This window comes from Eretmochelys imbricata, chromosome 3, assembly GCF_965152235.1.
Source record: "Eretmochelys imbricata isolate rEreImb1 chromosome 3, rEreImb1.hap1, whole genome shotgun sequence".
NCBI lineage: Eukaryota > Metazoa > Chordata > Testudines > Cheloniidae > Eretmochelys > Eretmochelys imbricata.
The window spans coordinates 85,623,061-85,646,156 of NC_135574.1; the positions used below are offsets into that span (position 1 = coordinate 85,623,061).

The following is a 23,096-nucleotide window of genomic DNA, read 5'->3' on the forward strand; positions in this document are numbered from 1 at the left end:
GGCAGGGGTCGGCAACCTACAGCACACAAGCCGATTTTTAATGGCACACTGCTGCCTGCTGAGTCCCAGTCACCGGCCCTGCTCAGCCCGCTGCTGAACCCAGGCTGGGACCCTGGCAGGCAGCAGCGTGCCATTAAAAATCCTGTCCGCCCCGGCAGGCTCTTCTCTGCTCCCCTGGGCAGGGTGAAGAAGCTTGGTGCTGCCGGCTGCTGCTGCACAGCAGGGAAGTTTCCCCCCTCCCCCGCCTCTTCCCCCAGCGTGCTGGGTTCCTACCCCTCCTCCTCTCCCTCCCGATCAGCTGATGGTCCTTGCAAGGGACGGGGAGAAGCTGCTCTGAGAAGCTGCTCCGGAGAAGAGGTGGGGACGGGGCCTTGGGGAAGGGGGGTGGAATCAGGGCATATCCCCTCCAGCCCCCTTCCATGAGCCCTGCACCTCCCCACATACCCTCCCAGCCCTCTGCCCTGACCCCTGCACCCCCCTCACACACCCCATGCCCTGACTCCAGCTCCCCCCACATACCCAGCCCCCACTCACTCCATGCCCTGACTCTTGCACCCCCCACATTCCCACCGCCACCCTGAGCACCAGATGGGAGCTCCTACACCCACCTCACATTCCCACCTGCACCCCTTGCACCAAATGGGAGCTGCCCAGGTAAGCAATCCACACCCAAACCTCCTGCCCCAACCCTGAGCCCCCTCCCTCATTCTAGCTCCTGGCCAGACCCTTCACCCCAACCCCCAGCCTGCTCCTTCATCCCCCACCCTGTGCTCAGCACACTCCCACCCTCATCTCAGTGCAGATAGAGGAAGAGAATGGGCTAGAACCAGGGAGAAGGTAGGTACCCACTCTACGTGGGCAGGGCTGGGATCCCAGACTGGCAGCAGGGCCAGCAGCCGGGACCCTGGCTGGCAGGAGCCGGTGGACGGAACCCCAGACCGGCAGTGGGCTAAGCAGCTCAGGAGCTGCTCAGCCCACTGCCAATCTGGGGTCCCAGCCGCTGGCCCTGCTCAGCCTGCTGCCAGTCTGGGGGTTCTGGCTGCCAGCCCCTTGCCAGCCGGGGTCCCTGCTGCAGACCCCGCTCAGCCTGCTGCCAGCCTAGGTGAACGGAACCCCAGGACGGCAGTGGGCTGAGCAGGCCGGCGGCGTAAGATCAGCATTTTAATTTAATTTTAAATGAAGCTTCTTAAACATTTTGAAAACCTTGTTTACTTTACATACAACAATAGTTTAGTTATATAATATACAGACTTATAGAGAGAGACCTTCTAAAAAACCATTAAAATGTATTACTGGCACGGGAAACCTTAAATTAAAGTGTATAAATGAAGACCTGGCACACCACTTCTGAAAGGTTGCCGACCCCTGGTTTAAGGTGTTGAAGGATTGGGTGCTGGTATGGTGGGCTGTGGCAGTGTCCTATAAAACCATGTAGCAGTCCACAGTTCAGTTCAGAAATCCCGGTCTTGCACTACTCATGCCAGAAACAATGGAGAAAACCCCAAAGAACAGAGACAGATCTTGTCTCTAGAGTTAGAATTTTTATGGGGGCATGTATTGACATGATTTTTAAGGACTGCAGTGGAACAACATACCATATTTGTAAAACTTGAAAGAATTTGAGTGTATTTTACCTTGGATACAGCAGGACAAGAATCTCTTCGAACGGTCTCTATGCCTTTTGCATCAAATACTGGGTCTTTTTGATCCAGTGTTTCATACATGTATCCCACATACCTCTTCTTGGTTTGCAAGACACATGGCAAATACACCTGTAGTGTTAAAAACAGGTAGCCTCTTTATACTGTTATTCATTGGCAGCATAACAGGATTGCATGTTTAGAGGTTTTTCTAAGGAAATGTTAATTTTGACTTTTTTACCTTTTGTTTCCTCACAAACACAAATAAAAAGTTAAAGGAACACTAAAGGTCCACAGGAAAAATGTAGGTTCAGACTGTCATTCCACACTTAACTCACCTTATATTCTATCTAGATATTGTCACATGCGATATGCAAACTGAGGATCCTGTAATATTCAGGCACACAAAGTCACATACAGTCTAACAGTGACAGCCATCATTCTGAATTCTCTTGCCATTCTAGCCATAAAGAAAGGTTACTTGCCTTACAGTAACTGAAGTTCTTTGAGATGCGTGGGCCCTATGGGTATTCCATTGTGAGGTGCTGAGACTGGAAGATTTTTCATTAGCAGTATCTTTTGGTCTGTGCTTGTGCCCTACACCTCCTCATGCCCCAAACCAAGGGCGTAAAGGGAAGCGCAGACTGCCTGCCTCTCCAGTTCCTTCTCTACTGTAAATCACCTTAGGAAAGGAGCCGAAGGAGAGGGGAAGATGGGTGGGCAGTGGAATACACATAGGAACCACACATCTCCCAAGAACTCCAGCTACTCTACAAGTTAAGTAATCTTCCTTTCTTCAACTGATGTGTATTCCGCTGTGGGTAATTCACAAGCAGTACTCACAGAGAAGGGGAGTGCACAGACTGCATGGATGTTGTAGTGAAGGATGCATCTGATGAGGGAGAAAAGTCTAGTAAAGCTATGCATAGAACCCCACATTGCAGCTCTACAGATCTGCAGGAGGTGAACAGCCTGAATAAAAGCCAGGGAGATAGCTTCTGCTCTGGTCAAGTGGGCCCTCACACCTTGAGGGACAGAGTTTCTGTAAGCTCATAGTAAAGTGGGATGCAACCCGAAATCCATTGAGAAAGTTTCTGTGAAAAGATTGCTTTCCCCTTCATCCACTCAGCAATGGAAAGGAATAGTTCGATTTCCCAAAGGGTTTTGTCCCTGCAGGTAGAAAGCTAAGCTAAGGCTCGATGGCTATCCAGAAAATGGAGCTTCCTGTCTTCTCTTGTGATATAAAGCGTTTGGTAGAAAAAAGGTACGTATCTGATCTGATTATAGTGGAATTCTGATGGAAACTTTGGAATGAACTTCGGGTGTAACCTCCAGAAAACCTTACTCTTATGGAAGACCATGTAGGGCAGTTCCGCCGTAAGGGCCTCAAACTCACCTACTCTTCTGGCAGAGGTGACTGCTGTCACGAAGGCACCTTCATAAACAGATGGAGAAGGGAGCATGAGGCTAGAGCAGGGGTTCTCAAACTTCATTGCTCCGCGACCCCCTTCTGACAAGAAAAATTACTACACGACTCCAGGAGGGGGTACTGAAGCCTGAGTCCACCTGATTCCCATTGACCCGTGTTGGGGAGCCAAAGTCAAAGCCTGAGCCCTACTGCCCTGGACTGGGAAGGTGTCAAAGCCGAAGGCCAAGGGCTTCACACCAGCCAGAGGGCCTGTAAACCTGAGCCCTGCCGCCCAGGGCTGAATCCCTCAGGCTTTGGCCCAGGGTGGTGGGACTTGGGCATCATCCCTGAGCCCCAGCAAGTCTAAGCCAGCCCTGGAAACCCCATTAAAATGGGGTCACAACTTTGGGGTCTTGACCCACAGTTTGAGAACCGCTGGGCTAGAGGTTTGAATAGAGTATTCACGAGAGCTGACAATACTAGACGGAGATCCTAAGTTAGCATCGATTTTAGTACCAGAGGAAAGGCCTCTGGCAAGGCCTTTCAAAAATTTCACAGTTGTAGGGTGCGTGAAGAACAGTTTCCCACTGGAGCATGGAAGGGATTAATTGCTGGCAAATGTACACACAGCAAGCTAAGAGTTAGACTCAACTTCTTTAGAGAAAGGAGTAGTCCAAGATGGTAGGGATTCTCATGAGTCCTCTAAAGGTATCTAATGACTTTAGCACCAAAGGAAAATCCACTTTGTAGCATAACATTCCCTCAGAGATTTTTGTGCTATAACTGAGGATGGAGTATATCATCTACAAACATGTCCTTTCTAGGTTTGTCATACATCCAAATACCAAATAGATAGAGGTATGCTGGATTGGGATTGGTGGTCTTTTATTGACCTGAGTCAATAAGTTCAGATATAGCTGGATGCATGGCTGTGAGGCCATCTGCACAATGCTGGTGAACCAAAACTACTTCTGCCACCAGGATAACTGACAGTTTGTCCTGCTTGATTTCCCTCGTGGTAAGAGGGGAATGGGTGGGGAAACTTATATTAGTGGCTCTGACCACTCTACTAGGAATGGGTCCCCGAGCTGCTTGGGAACAGTAGGTTGGGTATTTCTTGTTCTCTTGGGACATGAAGAAATCCTCACTGCTGGAAAATACAATGCAACACCACATTGTGACGTTTCTACTCAGTCTCTGTAGAAGTGCTACTGAGGCTGTCCACCAAGGTGTGCATTGCTCCTGGGAGATGCACTGCCAAGAGGGTGATATGGTGTTGCATACACTAATTCCAGAGTCTGATCTCCTCCGTGCAAAGGAGCAGACTTGATCCTCCCAGTTTGTAGCTGTAGTATACTGTAGTCATATTGTCTGACATAACCTGAATGTGTACAGCATGGATGAAAAGCAGGAAACTTCATGTATTCCTTACTATGCACTGATTTGAAGCTTGGATTCTAGTTGGGTCCTAGAACCTGAACCACATTTTTGTCCGATGTGCTACAGCCCAGTAGGGAAGCACCCATAATTAACCTCTTCGTGGATGGAACGGGAAACACAGGGAACCCCAATGAATACAACTTCTTTGTTTCACCCACCAGTTGAAAGATGCCAGAACACTGTGGGGAATCAAGACTCTCCTGTCTGGACTGCCTCTGCTTGGATTGTAACCAAGTGTGAAGGCCCTGAAGATGGAACCTTGCAGAGGGTGTCACATAGGTAAAGGAAGACATGTGATCTAGTAGGACCACACTATTGTCTGAGGGCTCAATCAAAGCTGGTTGATGAGGTCCCTCAGGGCTTGGAATCTGTCCCAGGGTAAGTATGCTTTGGTTGTAATTGAATCCAAAGTTACTACAATAAAGTTTATAGTTTGCATGGGTACTAACGTGGACTTTTCTAGGTTTACTTGGAGTCCTAAGCATTGAAGGAGGCTGAAAGGGAAAGGACCACCGACTGTCCTAGTATGACCAACATATGGGCAGCTAGTCATCAACGTAGGGAAATACTGGGGTGCCATGGTGACACAGGTATGCCACCACCATGGATGGCACCTTTGTGAAAACCCTCGGGGCTGTCAAGAGACAGAAGGGAAGCACTTTGCCTTGATAATTGGTCTAGGCCCACTGTAAAGTGCAGGAATCTCCTGCTCACTGAGTGAATGTCTATGTGGAAATGAGCATCTGTCAAATGAAGAGCTGCAAACCAGTCATCTTTGTTTAGAGAGGAGATTATTGAGGCCAGGGTGATCATTCTGAATTTTGAACAGCATATGAAAATATTCAATTGTCTGAGATCCAGAATAGGTTTCCAGCCTCCTTTCTTTTTAGGGATGAATAAATATCTTGAATAAAAGCCCACCCCCCCTGTGCTATAGTGTGAGTAGGGAGTCTGCACCTCCTGTCAGAGTCCTTTCGTGACCCCTCATGACATGGGTCTCTCAAGAGGGACAGGGGGATGGGTTTTTTTGTTTTTTTTTTTTTGAAAGGGATGTACAAAAATTCTATTGTATAGCCAGTGTTGATGATCTCTGGAACCCATCTGTCTGATGTAATATGATGCCACACTGGGGAGAAACGGGCCAGATGGCCACCGAATGGAGTATGGGTGTTGGGGGAACTGGTTGGCGGCTCTCAAGGATCCCATCAAAAATGTCTTTGTGGGAGCCTGGGACTGGGAAGAGTACAATGGAGGGATGTTCTGTCTGTTGCATTGCACTCTCTGGCACTTTCTGGGAGGCTCAGAGGCACCCTGGTGGTAACAGGGTTGAGGAGCAAGATGTTGTTTGCATGGAGGCAGTTTGGAGTATTTTCTCTGAGGTGCTGGAGTGTATATATCTAAGAAGTGGAGACTTGCACAAGAGTCCTTACGGGTGTGTAGTGACTCATCCATTTTTGTCACTGAATAGGTTGTTGCTCTCTAAGAGGAGGTTCTCCACAGGAGCTTGAACTTCCTTTGGAAACCCAGAGGATTGAAACCACGAAGCTCGTCTTGTGATGATCAAAGTTGCCACGGAATGAGAAACTGTGTCCTCAACTGAAGCTTGCAGGGATAATCTATCTATCAACTTACCCTTGTTGATGATGGCCTGGAATTGTGGTCTAAATTCCTGGGGTAGTTTGTCAGTGAATACAGAAAAATTATAATGAATACAATCATATTTAGACACCAAGGACTGAGAATTCACAAAGTGGAAACGTACGCTAGCTGAGGTGAAATTCTTTCTTCTGAAGAGGTTCATGTTTTAGCATCCTTGTCAGAGGGAGCAGACCTAGGCTGGTGCAGTCTCGTATGTTCAGTGATGGCCTGACATACTAGGGAGTTCAGGGTGCGAAAACAAGTATTCTACCCCTTTACACAGGACAAAGTACTTCTTCCCCCATCCTTTTTGGAATGGGGAGCAAAAGTAGGTAGCGGATGCCAGATTATTTTGGTCAGCTCTAATATGGCCTCATTGATTGGAAGTGCCACCTTGCTAGGACCTGCAGTCTGGAGGATATTCAGCAACTTGTGAATGATGTCTTGAACTTCCTCCAGGAGAAACTGCAGTGCACCTGTGATTCTCCTCAGGAGGTCATGAAACTGTGTATAGTTTCTGGATGGCGATAGTGAGGCCACTGCAACTGCATTGTCAGGAGATGAGGACAAAAGTGCAGCAGAAACGAGTAGGTCCAATTGCTCAGGTTGTTCTTCTGCCTCATAGTGCTCCTAAGAGGGTTGGAGGTTCTCTTCTATGAGGTGACCTCTGTCTGAACTCCTTCTCTGATCCCCTGAAATTGGGAGGTCTCAAATGCAGATCCCGGGAACCCTAAAAGGGCCAGTGAATTGGATCATATGGATAAGGTGGTGCTCCCTAGGGGGAAGGGTACTATTGGTCCTGAGCCAGGCAGTGTATTCTATGGGAGTACGAAGATGCCTAGGAAATTATGGAACCTTTGTCAGGGCTGATCTCACGTCATGGTATAGTCAGTGAAGCCACTGACTTCAGTCTCATGCTCACTGGAGGAGTACGAGTCCTCAGATTCCACAGGCCTTGTAACTCTAGGCTGATCGACCGTACTGGTGAATGATGAACTGACACTGCAGGCACCACTAGTAGTCACCTGTATCAGTGAGTATTGGTGACTGTGGGTCAGAATACATAGCCAGATTGTTGAGGATAGTACACCCAGTCATAGAGGATGGAGAGGGAGAGGGGATTCTGCCTTTTGGTAGAGCTAACAGTGCCAATTTAGGTCAGACGATGAGCGTTGGTACCACTGAATCCTTTTCCTTGCTGATGGACTCTACTGTTGGTTCAGTTGATGACTGCGCCCTTCTTTGCCTTGCTAGTGATAGGCCTGGGCTAGCTCCTTCAGTGATCAGTGGCTTTGGAACACTCTTGGCTCCCCACAAGCCACGTTGGATCCGTGCTTCCCATGAGCTCCTGACATATCCATACTGGAGCATGGAGTCTCATCAGATTTGGAGGGCATACGGGAGAAAGTCCTCTTCTTAGATGAGGACTAGAGAGAGGATTTGTCTCACTTTTCATGTGAGTGCTTGCTCTTACCCTCCTCCCATCTGCACTGCCTGCTAGAGTCCTTAGGTCTGCCCTCTGATGTTCTGGAGCTAGGGAGCACTGTGGTTGGTGGGACACTTCTAGGCATCTCTGGCAGATGTACAGGGGGTCTGAAGACCCAGGGTCGGACTAGGGCCTCATCCAGCACTCCATCAGATATCTTCTGAGCTGGAACTCACAAGACTGCCAGGTTTGGAGCCAAAAGGAAAAACAAATATTGCACTTGGAGGGAATGTGGGACTACCCAAGCAGTATAAGCAAATGTCATCGAAGACACTAACTGGGAACAACGGGGGGCAGGCCGCACAGGGCTTGAAGTGGAGATCTTGGGCATTCTAAGTACCCCAAATGATGGAGGAAGCCCCAGACTAACAATCTACAAAAGGTCAACTACAGAAAAAAACCTGAATTTGAGGCAGGAACGCTAGTAAAGCTGTGGACACTGAAGGGGTTTGGTCTGAGACTAGAGGTGGTAAAAAGGAACTGGAGAGGCGACTGATCCATGCTTTCCCTTATGTCCTCAGTTTGGAGCACGAGAAGGTGCAGGGCAAAGGCATGGACAAACAGACACTGCTAATGAAAAATCTTCCGGACTCAGTTGCAAGGAGCACATGTGCACCCCACAGTGGACTACATATAGGGACCATCACTTGAAGAACCACCAGACTCTCAATATTGTTCTATTGAATTGTGCTGTCTCTCCCTCTCTAAAAATAAATTAGTTTAAAATACTAAACGAAAGGACAATCTCAACAATATAGCGGCCCTTAAACTGATATTACAGTTACCATTCATCATGTCAATACAAGTGAAGGAGACACATTTATGAAAACAACAAACAAACAAACTAAAGACATTCTCCACTGTTCTTTTGGATGTGCAATAATATTAGAATTATTTTGATCCACACTGCATTCAGGAACCTGTTCTTTGTCGGTGATTGGAGCCAATATGTCTAAATTTTCTCTGCAGACTTCCTCTGACAACTGCAGGACAATGAAATACAGCTGAAAAGACTGCCGGCCGTACACTCAAAGAAACACCCACGATACTGTTAAGTCACCGATCAAAATCAAAACCTTATTGAACAGCTGAACCCCTAATGTGTTTAAAGATATAACATTTTCTATCCAGACATTTGGCATAAAATGTATTTTCCTTTTACCTTTTCAAATTTCAGTTTTACTGGTTTCGGGTTGGTAGCTGTTACAGCTTCAGCAATTTCTTGGCCAATCTTGAAAGACTGCTCCTTAGTGGCTCCTTTCAAGAGTACAAACATGCTAAAAAGATAAAAGTAGAAATAGGAAGTAGGGACACCATTACTTCAACATATATCCTGGAATGGGTTTACAAGCTATAATACATTTGCCAGTATCTTGACTGGGAAACAGGGACATATGTGGTTGACAAAATTCGTTGAGATTGTCCACCAGTCTACTCACTGACACATCCTCAATTTCTCACAGCAACCCCTTCCCCTCCAGCTTCCTTTACAGCACTTTATTTTCTTCCCTACCTACCTCCCCCTGGTGGTCCATGCATCACAGTTCTTCCACTGAATAGATTTTTACATTTCTGGCCCCAAGACATGGAACCCAGCCCCAAGTCCCACGACATCAGGAACACAAGATTCTATGCTATACCTGCGATCTGAAAGTGCTAGGCTGTGGGCGGTTGAGCTAGAAACAGCAAATTCTATATTGAGGAGGGATAAAGAATATAATTGGTACTAAACTGTTTATTCAGTATGAATTTAGTAGAGAAGTGGCTGTGCAAAAGGGGTCAAATTGGAATGGCACTGGATGGTTTGGTGAGCTGGTTCTCATGTGCAGAACGATATTTGGTGCTCCAGGACTTCAGCTTTTTTTTAAAAAAAATATTGAATCTTTAAGTCCTTATGGCTGTGAAAGGGCTTACCCTGGCAGGATGTGTGCCAAAGGTTGCCGGTCCCTGCTCTGAAAAATTACCATAATGATCTTTGCCATGTTGAGGTTTAATGATCAATTTTTCTTTACTGAAAGCCAGCCAGAAAATGTATTGCTTAATGTGTGTATTAGCTAACAGGATATATCTTATTTATATTTTTAGTTTATGTATTGCATGACAATTAGTTATGAAGTGCAAGCTGGTTTCATTTTAAAATAGAGTGGGAATACTTCATGCCGGGCCAACATTAGACTCAGATCACAGAAGTAGTCACCAAAGGCACCCGGTTCAAAAGGGGCAGCTCTGGCCTGGCCACCCCCACTGTAGCAGGATGGTCACCTGCTCCAGCCTTAAAGGGCTTAAAACAGCCCAGGAGAGGGCTGTGGCTGGGAGCAAACAGTTCCCTGGCTGATTGGGGAAAGCAGGCTCAGATGTGGCCACGCCACAATCAGGGCTCAGCTGGCCCTTATAAGAGGGCAGTGGGCCAGGAGCAGACAGAGTCTCCTCTAGCTGTTGAGAGAGACGGGCCTGGCTGCTGGGGAGCCTATCAGGGTACCTGAGGTGAAGCAGGGCTGGGGAAGGCTAGAGGAGCTTGGCGACTAAAGGCTGGAAAAGCCCCAGGCTGCAGGCCTGGCAGATGGCCTAGGATAGGTACTGGAGTCGCAGGGGGCAGCCCAAAGGGAGGCAGAGGCAGCAGGTCCAAGCCCCCCTTGCCTGTGATGATTGACTTATACACTGCAGTCCACACCAGTGTGCAGGGGCTCAGTGGTGATTAGCAGTAGCCAAAGACTGAGGCAAGGTGGGGATAGTGGGTGGGGGTTCCCCAGGGAGGGGAGGCCCAGAGACTGTGGGGGTACTGCCAGAGGGCAGCACCCTGGGTAAAAGGGGCACCGGGCTCCGGGAGGGACACGGGGGCCAGCAGCAAGCTGGACACTGGCCTGTAAAGGGCGCGCCGGAGGCTGGAAGAGCTAATTCCCTGAGAGACCAGCAGGAGGTGCCGCAGAGGTGAGTCACCACACCGTTACAGCAGTTAGGAACTATACCAGCCCCATCACACCAGTTAGGAACTATACCAGCAGGGCTCTGGTCCATTTAAGAGCATGTACCCTCCACCTAGCAGTGGTTGGGAGTCAAACAGCAACCACCAATCAGTTTTTGAGGGACTGGTGGCATGAAAGGGGGTCTCTATCCCTATGAGCAGCACTTGGGAACTGCCATGGTAGCCCAGCTGACCCTATCTGACAGCTTTGCAAAGTGAGGAAGCTAGCCCAGACTCCATTAAGGTAATTTAACAGTCTAAATTGAAATACGTACTGAACTGTATGTTTAATGCAACAGGCAAATATTTATTAAAACAGAAAAATAGATCCATCGAGACCTGCCGTAAGCTTTTGAACGCAGATCATGGTGATAGCCTCCTTTGTGAGGTGGAAAGGAAGAAAACAGTTTCACATAGCATCAGAAGAAGCAGCCATTAATTACCTGTCAGTATCGCCATATACGACCCGAGCTCCCCATTTTTTCGTATCATTCACCAGTTTTATAGCTCGCTCCAAGGTCTCTCTGGCTTTATGGACAATACTATCCCCAATCTGCAAATAAAGATACACTGAAAATCTTTCCGTCTGTACTACTGCATTCAAAACAACCCCTGTGTAAATCACCATCACTCTGAATCCATCTCTGCATTATCATCATCATCATGCAAAGTAAACGGCTGCATTTGCTGGTTTAAAAAACCAACAACAATAGAAAGAAAATTCTGAAAACTGATTTACTGTAAACATGAATCAATAAAACAGGAAAGAATTCAGGAAAGAGCACTTTAGTACTTTTTAGTACTTTAAGAGAAAAAAACAGCACTTATGGTAGCATTTAGATTAAATGTATGTTTCAAGCAATGACATTACATTATCTGGTGCTGCTTTAACAACAGTCTCTTTCCTAAATCCTTTTTGCATTTTATCTGCATCCCTTACCTCTATACATGGCATTCTTCCAGAAAAGTTAGCAGCAGTATAGCCAAATGTAACATTAGCTATCAGTTTAAGACCCAGCTGACGCGCCTCAAGCATTCGAGTGATAGCTTTGTCATGCTTGTAAGCCTTTATTGACTGCTTCACCATTATCCTGGTCTTCAAAATTTCTTCCAACATTCTTGGCAACACGCCCTTTCTTACTGAAGGCTACCAAAAAAGGAAAGAAGAGAAACAAAACGTTTAAAAAAAGCCAACTGAAACAGAACACAGGAATTAGTAGTTAGCCTTTGACATAAATATACATTAACAGTGAGGTGTTCTAGCAATCAGTACTTTGGCTGGTTTTGTTAATATACTTAATCTGAAAGTTTGTGGGGGCAGCGTTAATGTTATTTTTTTGAATTGGCAATGGACAATGTGATATTTGAACTTGTACATATATTTAAAAGACTATTAACTGGAATAGGATTTGACTATTTTACTACCTTTTAAATATTCAGGATTCTTTTAAACTATAATATTCCTTGGAATACTTACCTTTTAACTTAAAGTTTTTGTTTTACATTAAATATTTTTCTTGGTGACAAGCTGAAACAGTTTGGGGCCATGAATGTACATTAGCTATAGTCAGCTAGGTCTACACGACATAAAATGAAAACAGTGGAATTCAAACTAAATTATCTTCATCTCCAAAAGTACAGGCCTTTCTGAGCAGCAGCAGGAGAAAAAACGGTTAACTACGTTTTGTAACTGTTGTTCTTTGAGATGTGTTTCTCATGTCCATTCCACTGTAGGTGTGCGTGCGCCCCCATGCACGGTCATCTGAGACTTTTGCCTTAGCGGTATCCATAGGGACAGCCATGTGCCCTCTGGAGTGCTGCGCTCATGGCGCGGTATATCAGGTGCTGCCGGCCCTACGCCCTCAGTTCCTTTTTGCCGACAACTCCGACAGAGGGGTAGGAGGGCAGGTAATGGAGTGGACATGAGCAACACATCTCGAAGAACAGTTACGAAAGGTAGGTAGCCATTTTTTCTTCTTCAAGTGCTTGCTCATGTCGATTCCATTGTAGGGGACTCACAAGCAGAATCCTCAGAAGTGGACTCAGAGTTCACAGCTTTGCCGATTGTAGCACTGCTCTGCTGAAACCAGCATCATCTCCTGCTTGCTGGGTCAGCACATAGTGTGCAGTGAACGTGCGGACGGACGACCAGGTTGCGGCCTGACAAATTTCTTGGATCAACACCTGAACAAGGAAGGCTGCCCAGGAAGTCTGCACCCTAGTTGAGTGAGCTGTCACAACAGCTGGCGGGGGCACCATTGCCAGCTTGTAACAGTAGTGGATACAGACAGTGATCCAGGACAAGAGTCTCTGGGCTGACACCGCGCAACCTTTCATCCTGTCAGCGACAGCCACAAAAAAATGCGCTGACTTACAGAACGGCTTTGTTCTATCAATGTAAAAGGCCAGTGCCCGCCTGACGTCCAGGGTATGCAGCCTGCGGTTGCATGAGGCTTCGGACATAGGACCAGTAAGTAAATATCTTGGCCTGTGTGGAAGTGAGAAATTACCTTGGGCAGAAAGCCTGGGTGTGGATGCATTTGGACCTTGTCCTATAGAAGACAGTATAAGGTGGCTCTGACGTGAGCACCCTGATCTCAGACACCCAACTGGCTGAAGTTATAGGGACCAAGAAGGAGACCTTCCAGGAGCAAAGCAAAAGGGAGCAGGATGCCAAGGGCTCGAAGGGGGAGACGCATGAGCCTTGACAGCACAAGATTCAGGTCCCAAAGGGGGACTGGGTCCCTGACATGCGGGTAAAGGCGCTCCAGACCTTTCAGGAACTGTGCCATCATGGGATGGTCGAAGACCAACCTGCCTTGAAATGGAGGGTGGAATGTGGAAATGGCCGCCAGGTGTACCTTGACTGAGGACAACAAGCCCTGGAGCTTGAGGTGGAGCAGATAGTCTAGGATGTCCTGCCGCGAGGCCTCCTCTGCACGAATGAGCCGATCCGAGACCCAACATGTGAAGCGTTTCCACTTCCTCCACCAGGCTACCTATGTGACGGCTTCCTGCTGCCCAACAGAACCCACTGGACACCAGTGGAGCAATGCTACTCCTCCCTGCACTGTGACCGGTTGGATCACAGAAACCCCCTGGGGAACTGCCAACTGATGTGCCAAGACTACTTCTGCCCCTGCTTTCCCTGCCAGTTTGGGACTCCAGTGCCCTGTCTTGCTGAGCCAGACACGCCAGTCTGCTCCAACACAGACTCAGGGTCTGAACCACGTGCCCCAAAGCTGCAAACTTAACTGAAAGCAATTTAGGAAGTTCCTCTCTTTTACACTCAGATGCCCAACTCCCAATGGGGTCCAAACCCCAAATAAATCCTTTTTACCCTGTATAAAGCTTACACAGGGTAAACTCAAATTGTTCGCCCTCTGTAACACTGACAGAGATATGCACAGGTGTTTGCCCCCCCCCCGCAAGGTAGTAATACATACTCTGGGTTAATTAATAAGTAAAAAGTGATTTTATTAAATACAGAAAGTAGGATTTAAGTGGTTCCAAGTAGTAACAGACAGAACAAAGTAAATTACCAAGCAAAATAAAATAAAACGCGCAAGTCTAAGTCTAGTACAGTAATAAAACTGAATACAGATAAAAACCTCACCAGTTCCAGTAAGCTTCCTTTTACAGACTGAATGCATCCGATGAAGTGAGCTGTAGCTCACGAAAGCTTATGCTCAAATAAATTTGTTAGTGTCTAAGGTGCCACAAGTTCTCCTTTTCTTTTTGCGAATACAGACTAACACGGCTGCTACTCTGAAACCCTTTACAGACTAGGCTCCTTCTAGTCTGGGTCCAGCAATCACTCACACCCCCTGCAGCTACTGTCCTTTGTTCCAGTTTCTTTCAGGCATCCTTGAGGGTGGAGAGGCTCTCTCTTTAGCCAGCTGAAGACAAAATGGAGGGGTCTCCCAGGGGTTTAAATAGACTTTCTCCTGTGGGTAGAGGCCCCGCCCTCCCCGTGTAGAATCCAGCTACAAAATGGAGTTTGAGTCACCATGGGCAAGTCACATGTCCATGTATGACTGAGTTTCTTACCAGCCAAGCCACATTCCTGGGAAAGCTCAGATGTGGATTGGCGTCTTCAAGATCCATTGTCCGTTAAGTGCTTCTTGATTGGGCATTTAACTTGCACATTCCTTTCTCAAGAAGCTGACCAAATGCTTACTAAGGCTACTAGAAATCAAGCAAGTCACCAGCCAATATTCATAACTTCGAATACAAAAATGATACATGCATACAAATAGAACGAATAGATTCAGTAGATCATAACCTTCACAGAGATATGTTACATGGCATATGTAGCATAAAACATATTCCAGTTCTGTCATATATACACACACACACACATTCATAAGCATATTTCCGTAAAGCCTTATGGGGGGGCACCGTCACAGTGTTTCCACTTCGTCACATAGGTAGCCCTGGTGGAGGGCTTCCTGCTGCCCAACAGAACCCGCTGGATACCAGCGGAGCAATGCCACTCCTCCCTGCTCAGCCACGCAGCAGCCAGGCTGTCAAGTGCAGCGCCGCCAGTTTGAATGCAGCAGGTTGCCGTGGCTCTGGGACAGTAGATCCGTTTGAAGAAGCATCTGCAGTGGGGTGGTTGCTGACAGACTCAGCAGCATGCCGAACCAGCGTTGCTGAGGCCACGCTGGGGCTATGGGGATGATCGTCGCCTTGTCTTGCTTCTCCTTGTGCAAGACCCTGTGGATCAATGGTACTGGCGGAAAGAAGTACATCAACGTTCCGGACTATGGAATCAGGAAGGCATCTGACAAGGAGCCCTGGTCCCTGCCCTGTAGAGAGCACAACACATGGTACTTCCTGCTCTGCTGAGATGCAAAAAGGTCCACCTGGGGAGACCCCCACCTGCGGAAGATTAGGCTGGCCACCTCCGCATGGAGTGACCATTTGTGGCGAGACAAGAAGGACCCGCTGAAGTGATCTGCCAGGATGTTCCTGGTTCCAGGCAGATAGGCCGCTACCAGGAAGATGTTGTGCTGTACACAGAAGTCCCAGAGGGGCACCACCTTGCCTGTTGGTGTAATACATCGCAGCCGTATTGTCTGTGAGGACCTGCACCACCTTGCCCTTCAGATCGTGCAAGATCGCTTTGAGTTCCCTGACGTTGATGTGCAAGGCTAGGTCATGCTGCAGCCAATGTCTCTGGGTGGTGAGCTTGCCCAAGTGGGCCCCCCACCCTAGATCCAATGTGTCCGAGACCAGGGTGAGCAAAGGAGACGGGTCACAAAGAGAACGCCTTGCAATACCAACTCGGAGTTCCACCACCAGTCTAAAGACACTGGGACATGGCTGGGAACCGTGACCACTTGGTCCAGGAGGTGCCTGCTGGGAATGTAAACTGAGGCCAGCCATGTTTGTAGGGGCCTCAGATGAAGCTGGGTACGGCTGACCACATACATACGCGCGGCCCAACAGTTGCAGGCACGTATGGACCACGATGAGCGGGTGGGCTTTTATGTAGGAGATTAAGTCCACTATGGTCTGAAACCGCACTTCCAGAAGGAAGGCCCTGGCTTGAGTGGAGTTGAGAACTGCCCCGATAAACTCTATGCGTTGTACTGGTGTTAACATGGACTTCTCCATGTTTATCAACAGGCCCAGGCTGAGACAGGTGGAGCGAACCAGATGGAGGCTTCTTTGCACCCTCTCCAGAGACCTGTCCTTGATGAGCCAGTTGGCGAGATATGAGAACAGGTGGACCCCATGCCACCTGAGGTAAGTCGCTACTAGTGCCATGCACTTGGTGAACACTCTTGGGACTGACAATAGGCCAAAAGGGAGTGCTGTGAACTGGAAATGGCATCCTCACTATAAAACGGAGGAAATGCCTGTGTCCCAGGAATATGGAAACATGGAAATAAGTGTCCTGCAAGTCGAGAGTGGTGTACCAGTCTCCCGGATCCAGGGAAGGAATAATGGAGGTCAGGGAAACCATGTGGAACCTCAACTTCTTGAGAGACTTTGACAGACTGTTGCGGCGACGCAGGTCCCAGATGGGTCTTACACCCGCAGAATGCATGCTTCTGGCCCCCAGGGTGTTTAGAGGGCCCAGGCTGTGCAGGCGAGCGGGAAGAAGAGGGGTGATGCCTGCTGAAGGTACTGTCCCTTCTTCTTTCAGAACCCTGGTGGGGCAGCCAAGGTCTTGGCGATGGGGGTAGCTAGAAGGGCTTCCCAGCAGGCTGTGGCATATGTATGCCTAACAAACGAAGGGTGGGCTTTGTATCCTTCACCCCATGCAGTCTGGCATCTGTCTGCTCGGAGAAGAGACCAACCCCATCGAACAGGAGGTCTTGGATTGAATTCTGCATCTCCTGCAAGAGGCCCGCCATTTGTAGTCACAAGTGATGCCTCATCACAACCGCCGACGGGACTACCCGAGCTGCAGAGTCCACTGCATCCCAGGCCATTTGTAGGGAGCACCTGGCTGCCGCTGTACCTTCCTCCACTGGGGTACCAAACTCCTGGTCTAACCCCCAGAGGGTTAGGGACTCCTGGAACTTACGGAAGATATCCCACAAATTAAAGTTGTACGTACCCAGGAGAGCCTGGTGGTTTGCCAGCTGGAATTGTAAGCTGGCAGTAGAATAAATTTTTCTCCCGAAGAGATCCAGTCTTTTGGTCTCTTTATTCTTGGGAGTAGAGGAGGACTGGAGCTGTTTTGTCCTTTTCGTTGGTCGCGGAGACGACCAATGAGTCCAGGGGTGGATGGGTGTATAAACACTCGAACCTTTTAGCCGGGACAAAGTATTTTTTCTCTACCCTTTCGGAAGTGGGAGGGATAGATGAGGGAGTTTGCCACAGGGCCTTGGCAATCTTTAAGACCCCTTCGTGGATTGGCAAGGCAAGGCGGGCTGGGGTGGAAGCAGAGAGGACATTGAACAATGAGTCAGTCTGCTCACCCATCTCCTCCACCTGTAAGCCTAGATTGTCCGCCACTCTCCGGAGCAGAGCCTGATGGTCCTTGAAAGTCATCGGGGGGCTAGCTCTTGAAGGGCCTGCCACCGCCTCGTCTGGGGACGAGGAGGATGACTGGGTTACTGGAGGAGGATCTGTGGCTTCTTCCCCTCCAGGTGAGGGAGGTTTAGGGATGGGTACAATTTCCTTAACCTTGGCCTCCGAGGAAGAGGCATGCACCGAGCCCAGTGCCACTGGTATCACTGGTGCTGCAGGCACATCCGGTGCTGCCTGGGGTCCGGTGCCAGCTGTTGCTCTGAGGCAGCAGCCGAAGATCGCTAGAAAGGGGGCATAGCCATGACCAACATTCCCCACAAGCCCCAATAAGGCCACTGGGCTGGCCCACTTTCTTTGTTGCCACTGCTGCGATGTCGTGGCCGATGCAGTGTCCGGACCCCAATCACGCTGGTGGGATCTGGGTGAGGGGCTAAACCGAGCTCTCGAGGCCACAGGCAGTAAGAAGGAACTGAGAGGGCGTAGGGACGGCGGTGCCTTAAATGAGTGTGGCACTCCAGAGGGCGCCACAGCCATCCCTACGGATACTGCTAAGGCAAAAGTCTCCGCCAACCATTCACATACCTACAATGGAATTGACATGAGCAAGCACTCAAAGAAGAACGGTTACACATAGGTAACTGGGATTCCAGTATGATTAAGAAGTACAAATACATCACTGAATCACTGCACTGCATGATTAGAAATATAATTTCAATAATAGAGGAAATGAGCCTTTACTGAAACCCTAGTAAAAGTAAAACTGTGCAACTATCATATTTATTTCCTGAATTGTCAAAATTCCAATCCTGTGATTTGTACTGGCAAGTGCTGGAAGACAACACACTGAAAAACACAAAATATTTTTTCTCTTGCTAAACCAGCAGTGTGTTTAATTTTGGACTAACCAACAAACTAAAAGTGAAAAGGTCTGTCAATGAGCAATGAAATCTCAGTACCTTGACAAAAGCCACTCCATTGGGTGACACTGTGATATCATGCCGAATCTGATAAAGTAAGTCAGGAGGTACTCTGAGGGACGTACAGCCAAATTTAAACTCATCAAATCTAGTAAAGAAGAAAATTAAATAAGGTCACAAAATGATCAATTAATTTACATTCAAAATAATTGGAAAGCAAGAGTCTACACTAAAATATTGATAGCACCAACACAAATAGTATGGTTACAGTCACAGACTACTATGAACAAGCCTACCACAATTTAAAATTTCTTAGTTACAAGTAACATTCTTTCAAAGCAAAGGAGCTATATGTGTCCAAATTCTATGCTGAAACTATTTTGTCAATCTGTTCTGCACATATCACCATGGTACCCAGGGGCCAATTTCTCATAGGCATGTAATCTTGATCTAAACTCAGCTAGAAATTGCACATGCTTTATTGGGTAATCTTATAATCTTTCTATAAATTGTTTAAGATTTCAAATCAGAAACTTGTAGAGTTTCCAACCTGCCCACATTGGCCGGGAGTCTCCCGGAATCAGGCTCAATCTCCCAGAGGCTACTGAAGCCAATCCGGGAGATTTTAGGCCACCAAAAGTCCAGCATCGCAGTGCGGCTAAAGCAGGCTCCCTACCTGCCCTGACTCCACATGGCTCCCTGAAGTGACTGCCATGTCCAGCTCCTAGGCACAGGGGCGTCCAGGGGATCTCTGTGCACTGCCCCCGCCCTGAGCGCTGACTCCGCAGCTCCCATTGGCCAAGTGGACACGGTGGTTGTTTCCTGGGACCCACCTGAGGTAAGTGCCTCTTGGCCGGAACCCACACCCCCTCCTTCCTGCACTCCAACCCTCTGCCACAGACTCAGCCTGGAACCCCCTCTCACACACCGAACCCCTCAGCCCCATTCCCCAGTCCAGAGCCCAACCCCTTGCCGCAGCCTGGTGAAAGTGAGTGAGGGTGGGGGAGAGTGAGCAATGGAGGGAGGGGAGATAGAGTGAGTGGGGGCGGGCCTTGGAGAAGGGATAGGGCCTATGGGAAGAGGCATAGCAGGGGCATGGCAAGGGTATTTGGGTTTGTGTGATTAGACAGTTGGCAACCCTAGAAACTTGAGAAACTTTATTCTTAAGCCGGGTCATGATTTTAAATATCTCCCAACTCTTCCAACTATTGTTTGTTGTTTACAATTAAAACAAGCAGCAGTTTAAAAAAAACAAAAACTAATCAACATTTTGGTCTCTAAAAATGGAAATGTACTGTACTGAATAATTAAGTCTAGCCTTAGATTTGGATCATTAAGGTATCAGTAAGGAAAACTACAGCTTTTATATTAAAATAAGAAAACAACATATTGCCATATATCCTGTACATATAAAGAAGGAAAAAGCGGTTACTCACCTTCTCGTCACTGTTGTTCATCGAGATGTGTTGCTCATATCCATTCCAATTAGGTGTGTGCGCACACTGTGCGAGGGTCAAGCCACCACTGAAGGGACTCAAGCACCTGCCCTGGCACCGTGACCACTGAATTCAGACTGTCACATCCTGAGCGATAGGCCATGGTGATCCACGCCTGCAGGGGCCTGAGCCTCAGTCTGGCATGCCGGGTCGTGTAAGTGCAGGCTGCCATGTGGCTGAGGAGACTCAGGCATCCCTTGCTGTAGTGGTCGTATTGCCTGAGGCCTTGAATGATGTCTGTCATGGATTGGAATCAGGATGCTGGCAAAAGTGCTCTTGCCCGAACCGATTCCAACACTGCCCCGATAAATTCTATTCTTTGGGTCGGTGAAAAGGTTGACTTGTTCAGGTTGAGGAGGAGACCCAGTCTCTCGAATGTGGATCTGACCAATCGGATTTGAGATTCCACCTGCCCCCAGTGTGGCCCCTGAGCACCCACAGTTGTCAAGGTAGGGGTATATCTGCCTCCGATGGAGGAAAGCAGCCACGACCAACATGCACTTGGTAAACACTCAGGGGGCTGTTGGGAGACCGAATGGAAGGACCGTAAATTGGTAATGTCTGTGGTCGACCACAAAGCATAGGAATTGTCTGTGTGCAGGCCGAATAGCTATATGGATGTACACTTCTTTCACGTCAAGGGCAGTGTACCAGTCTCTCTGATTCAAAGAAGGGATAATTGTGCACAGGGAGACCATGCGGAACGTCAACTTTCCCATGAACTTGTTGAGTCCTCGCAGATCTAGAATGGGTCTGGCGATTAGGAAGTATTGGGAATAGAATCCCTTGCCTCTGAGCTCCTGAGGAACTTCCTCCACCAATCCCATGGCGAGGAGTGCCCGCATCTTCTGGATAAGGAGTTGTTCATGAAAAGGGTCACTGAAGAGAGACAGGGAAGCGGGGGTGGGAGGGAGGGTAGGAGCTGAATTGGAGAGACTATCCCACTTCTACCGTACAGAGAACCCAGCAGTCTGAAGTTACTTGGGACCAAGCACAGTAGAAGTGGGACAGAAGATTCAAAAAAGATGGGGAAGGATCCAGAATTGTGGCTGGTGTGCTGCCCTTGGGCGCACCTTCAAAAGGCCTGCTTTGAACCCGACTATGGTTTAGTCGGGGCCGGGTCCCAGCCCTCCCCAGGCGGGGGGGTTTGAAGGCTTGCATCTGCCATTCCTGCCCCTTCTGCTGTAAAAGTCCTGCCTCGGCCGAGGAGGATAGGAGTGCTGCTATTGCTGCTGAGGATGGAAATGCTTACGTTGCGTTGCCGGGGTGGGCACACCCAAGGATTTCATGGTAGCCCTGGAGTCCTTTAGGCTCTGCAGCCTAGAGTCAGTCTGCTCCACAAACAGAACTGCCCCATCAAAAGGCAGGTCCTGCTGGGTCTGTTGAACCTCGGTGGGAGTTCCGAGGCCTGCAGCCATGAGCTATGCCTCATGGCAATACTGGAGGACAAGGTGCGCGCCACTGAGTCCGCAGAGTCCAGTGAGGCCTGTAAAGAGGTCCGTGCCATCACCTTGCTCTCCTCCACTATCGCTCCAAACTCCTCCCTGGATTCTGTTGGCACCAGCTCCTTAAACTTGAGCATCGAGTTCCAGGAATTCAAGCTGTAACTACTCAGAATTGCCTGCTGGTTGGCAAGCCTGACTTGCAACCCCCCCGTGGAATACACTTTGCGCCCAAATAAATCTAGGCACTTGGTGTCCTTGGTCTTAAGTGCTGGGGCTTGTTGTCCCTGCCTCTTCTTTTCATTTACTACAGCCACCATCACTGAGCAGGCTGCAGGTGCGTGAAGAGGTATTCATACCCCTTGGATGGGACGGAATACTTCCTCTCCACACCCCTTGTAGTGGGAGGGATGGAGGCCAGGGTCTGCCAAATGGTTTTAGCATTGGCCTGTATAGTCTTGATGAGGGGTAGACCACCCTCAACGAGCCATCTGGGGACAGGATGTCAACCATGAGGTCCTCTGACTCCACCACCTCCTCAGCCTGGAGGCCCGTATTTCGCGTACCCTGTGAAGGCAGTCCTGGTGGGCATGGCTGTCTATGGGGGCCAGTCCAGAGATGGAGGTGCCTGAAACTGCCTCATCCGGGGAGGATGACGAGGAGGCTAATGGGGGAACAGGGTCCTCCTGACCCCGTTGGTCTCCAGGGGCCTCCTGTCCTGCCTCTCTGCAGGGGCCAACCACACCTGGATCAGGCTCAGGAACTGGGGTTGGTTCCAGGGGATGTAGTGCAACCAGTACCTTCTTGGCACCCCTAAGGGTGGGGTGACTGACTGATGCCTCTGGCACCCGTGGTTCAGAGGCCACCGAACGGGAACCTTTGGATTGGGTGCCCTGGGCCTAGTGGTACACCCATGGGGTCCAAAATGGCTACTGCACTAGTCCCTGCCACTACGCAGACCATGGCCCTGCCCCCACCTCAGGCCTTCCACGGCCTGACCGGTGCCAGCCCCACTCTGAGTATCTAGACCCCATCTCCAAGTCCAAAGACGGGGACCGGGACCATGATGGACAGAGCAGTACCAAGTGGAGCTGAACTGGGGGGTGGCGCCACAAGGCTGGAGAGCAGTGCTGCGATCTGGAGTGGTACTGAGATCGGGGTTTGTGCTGGGATGCTGACCCGTGCCAGGATGACCACTGCCGGGAACGGGATCTGCTGCGTGATGGGGATCGGCATGAGGATCGCGATCGTGAGCACTGGCACAACCTGGAGTGGTGCCGCAAGTGCAACTGGTGTGCGATTCTGAGCGGCGCCTACACTCCGAGTGGCGCCAAGACTCCACCGGTGGTGCTGAGGGACGCTTCGCTGGTTTACCTCGAGATGGTGCCACATGTTGTGAAACTGGAGGCTTGGCTCGAAGGACCACGGATCACGGTGCCCTCATGGCGATGAGGTCCCTTGCGGCCTCAAAGGTGTTCAGGATGATGGCAATTCCACCTCCTCAATGACCAGGCTCAGGGAGTCCAATGGCACCAGCTCAACGGTCCCCCTTGTGGGGCCAAAGTCGATGATACCGGCTCCAAAGTCTTCTGCCCTGGGTGCTCCTCTCTGGAACGCGCCCCACTGGCTGCTCCAAAGGGGTGGGTCTCTGAGTTGGAGATCCACGCCTCCCCTGCT

General features: G+C 49.1%; 1 protein-coding gene across 2 annotated transcripts in view; it reads right to left on the reverse strand.

Annotated features, from left to right (window-relative positions):
* Window positions 1–23,096, reverse strand: part of REV3L (REV3 like, DNA directed polymerase zeta catalytic subunit) — a 258,653-nt gene that overhangs the window by 23,191 nt on the left and 212,366 nt on the right. For both annotated transcript variants that reach the window (XM_077812949.1, XM_077812950.1), the window contains 5 exons: window positions 18,521–18,629; window positions 11,515–11,721; window positions 11,018–11,127; window positions 8,775–8,889; window positions 1,635–1,772 (listed from right to left, as the gene is read on the reverse strand). In XM_077812949.1, coding sequence (XP_077669075.1) covers window positions 1,635–1,772; window positions 8,775–8,889; window positions 11,018–11,127; window positions 11,515–11,721; window positions 18,521–18,629 — 679 coding nt within the window. The remainder of the gene's footprint in view (window positions 1–1,634; window positions 1,773–8,774; window positions 8,890–11,017; window positions 11,128–11,514; window positions 11,722–18,520; window positions 18,630–23,096) is intronic.